This window comes from Petaurus breviceps, unplaced genomic scaffold (assembly GCF_028583685.1).
Source record: "Petaurus breviceps papuanus isolate PSGF00001 unplaced genomic scaffold, PetGlider_PUasm1.0 462, whole genome shotgun sequence".
Lineage (NCBI taxonomy): Eukaryota > Metazoa > Chordata > Mammalia > Diprotodontia > Petauridae > Petaurus > Petaurus breviceps.
The window spans coordinates 364700-367405 of NW_027186347.1; the positions used below are offsets into that span (position 1 = coordinate 364700).

At 38.9% G+C, this 2706-nt stretch overlaps 1 protein-coding gene across 1 annotated transcript; it reads right to left on the reverse strand.

The window, feature by feature from the left end:
• Window positions 1–1070: 1070 nt before the first annotated feature.
• On the reverse strand, window positions 1071–2501 carry LOC138171738 (olfactory receptor 14C36-like). The gene has a single exon (XM_069101373.1). It carries the CDS (start codon window positions 2004–2006, stop codon window positions 1071–1073), a length of 936 nt encoding a protein of 311 aa, XP_068957474.1. The 5' UTR covers window positions 2007–2501.
• Between the last annotated feature and the right edge of the window lie 205 nt (window positions 2502–2706).

Here is a 2706-nt window from a genome sequence, read left to right on the forward strand (position 1 = left end):
ATACCCTAGGTACAGCCTTGACACTATACATAGAATACTCAGAAAATGTTCACATACTAAGTCAAAGAAAAGCCTTCCATAAAATTTTTAAATGTGGGGATTACATGTACATTTTTTTATACATCATGGAATACAGTTAGGATTGTTATTAGGTTGGTCACTTACTCATTTATTCCCGTCTTTCTACCTCTGTTTTCCTTCTACCATTTTCTTTATCATGATCAAATTTCACAAATCAAGAGAGGATGAGTTTGAGAAGATAGATGAAATCCCCGATCAGGTGAACTGGTTTCGAATTCTGGTTCTGTTAGCTTGTTATGGATGTGACAACAAACAACTCTCTTTGCCATGCTGGCTTTCAGTTTTTCCTCTGTAAAATGAGGAGATGGGATGAGGTGATGGCTATATTCCAAACTTCCTATCACTAGGTTTTCTCATCCTAGCATCCTGAAATCATTTCATTTAGGCTTTGTTTTTGTTATGGAGTACTGGCGAATGGCCCCTCCATATATAGAATGCTTTACCTCCTGTCACACCATGTGGGGAGGCTTGGGGAAACTGTTATTTGAAGTATCTGATGATGTCAGGTGGAAGGACTTCCCATTCCTTTCAGAGCATGCACAGTTAATCTATCACTGTTTTCTTTCTGCTTGCTTCATTTTGAGAATAGGACTTGGGACTAGTCAGAATGTCACATGCATTCAAAAAAGCACCAATTGACCTAAGTGATACTTTATTATTTCATGTCTGGATGCATTCAGGTGAGGAGGTAAGAATGGCTGTAAGCCTCAGGTGGTGGGGGGGAGAGAACACACCCTAGCAGTCTAAATAGGGTCTACATGGAACCATGCACATGGACCTGCTGTTGCTTCTTTCCCACAAGACTGCTAACATTAATCATTTCCCACTTATATTTTAATATATTTTATTTCATTAAACATTTCACAATTACATGTAAAAACATGTTTAACTTTTTTAAAATTTTGTTTCAAATTCTTTCCATTTCTAACCTCAACTAGGACTGAGTTCAACAAGGACATGGGTTAAGAACTATAGCTTATGCTATATTCCTATAAAAAAAAAAGCTTTCTCTTCATTAATGTTCTTCTCACAGCTTCCTTTAACTGCTTGTTTCGCAGACTATATATGATGGGGTTCAAGAAAGGAGGTATTATAGAGTAGAACACTGAAAGGACTAAATCTTTAATGGATTCAGCATGTGAAGGTGGTTGTAAATACACATAAAAGCCAGAAATAACAAATAGAGACACCACAAGAATGTGGGGGACGCAGGTAGAGAAGGCTTTCCTTTGGTCCTCTTTCACTGGAAATTTGAACATGGTAGAGAATATACGAATGTAAGATGCAGTGATGAAGGCAAAACAGCCAACTCCAATCCCTAGAACAGAGGCTACTATGGATATCTTATTGCTGAACGTCTCTGCACATGAGAGTGTGAGCAAAGAGGGGACATCACAGAAGAACTGGTGGATCACATTGGATTGGCAGAAAGGCAATCTAAATGTGTAGCCAGTATGGAAACCTGCATAGAGGAGGCCAGTGAGTAAGCATGTCAAGGTCATCTGCATACAGACGCTGGGACTCATGATTACTGGATAATGGAGTGGGTGGCAAATGGCAACATAGCGATCACGAGCCATGACAGTGAGTAAAGTAAATTCAACATATGTGAGGAATAGCACAAGAAATATCTGGGCTGCACATCCAGCAACAGAGATAGCCCTGCTGTTCATGAGGGAGTTAAAAGATGCCTTGGGGACTGTGACTGATATGTAACAGGCATCAACAATGGACAAATTCCTAAGGAAGAAGTACATGGGAGTGTGGAGGCTGCTGTCAAGAGTGGTGACTACAACAATTAGGAGATTTCCCATCAGAGTGGCCAAGTAAACTAGGAAGAAAAGAAAATCATAGACGATCTGCAGTTCTCGGATGTCTGAAAACCCCATGAGGAGGAATTCAGTCACAGTGGTAAAGTTAGACATTTTCCAAATCTTTCATACAGTGACCTAGAAAATAAAGGAGAAAACTATAAGCAACTAGCAAGGTCATACTGTCTCCAAAGCCCAAAAGAAATCATGTCAGTATTATCCATAGTACTTCAACCTTACCTGCAACAAGGTTTCTGATACACATTGACTGCGTGACCCTGGACAAGTCAGTTAACCTCTTATCACTCTGAGAAAGTCTCTAAGAGTTGCAGACAAAATGTGAATCTATGTTGGAAAAGGAAATGTACTCACAGGGGAATTCTATTTACCAACAAAATCATAGGAGCAGTGTCGGTCTCTGTCCATATGTTGGATTCTTACAAAGCAAAGTAATGTTTTCAATGAACCCCACATTGGCTTCCCTTTTTCCTATAATGCATTGAGAAGCTATGATTTAGTTCATTATTGTGGATAATCCATTCACTGACTCAGATCAGAAGCTAACTATGACTTGGGAAAATATCCTTTATTTTTGAAAAAAAAATCTTTTAGTCTTTCTACATGCAATCCCAATTTGTCAGATCTTTCTGAGAATATCTCAAAGTGACAAAGTTTGCCATCTTGCTCTGCTTGGAATTTAAATCATCTAGTCTGGAAAATATAGAATTGAAAGGCTGAAAAGCATCTCCATGTGTGGTATGGCATGTATAACTTTGTCTATAATCATTCATGAAGAGGTGATCACCTGGCATAC

Excerpts from the sequence above, each read along its gene's own strand:
- LOC138171738 (XM_069101373.1), bottom strand. The coding sequence starts at position 2,006 with ATGTCTAACTTTACCACTGTGACTGAATTCCTCCTCATGGGGTTTTCA.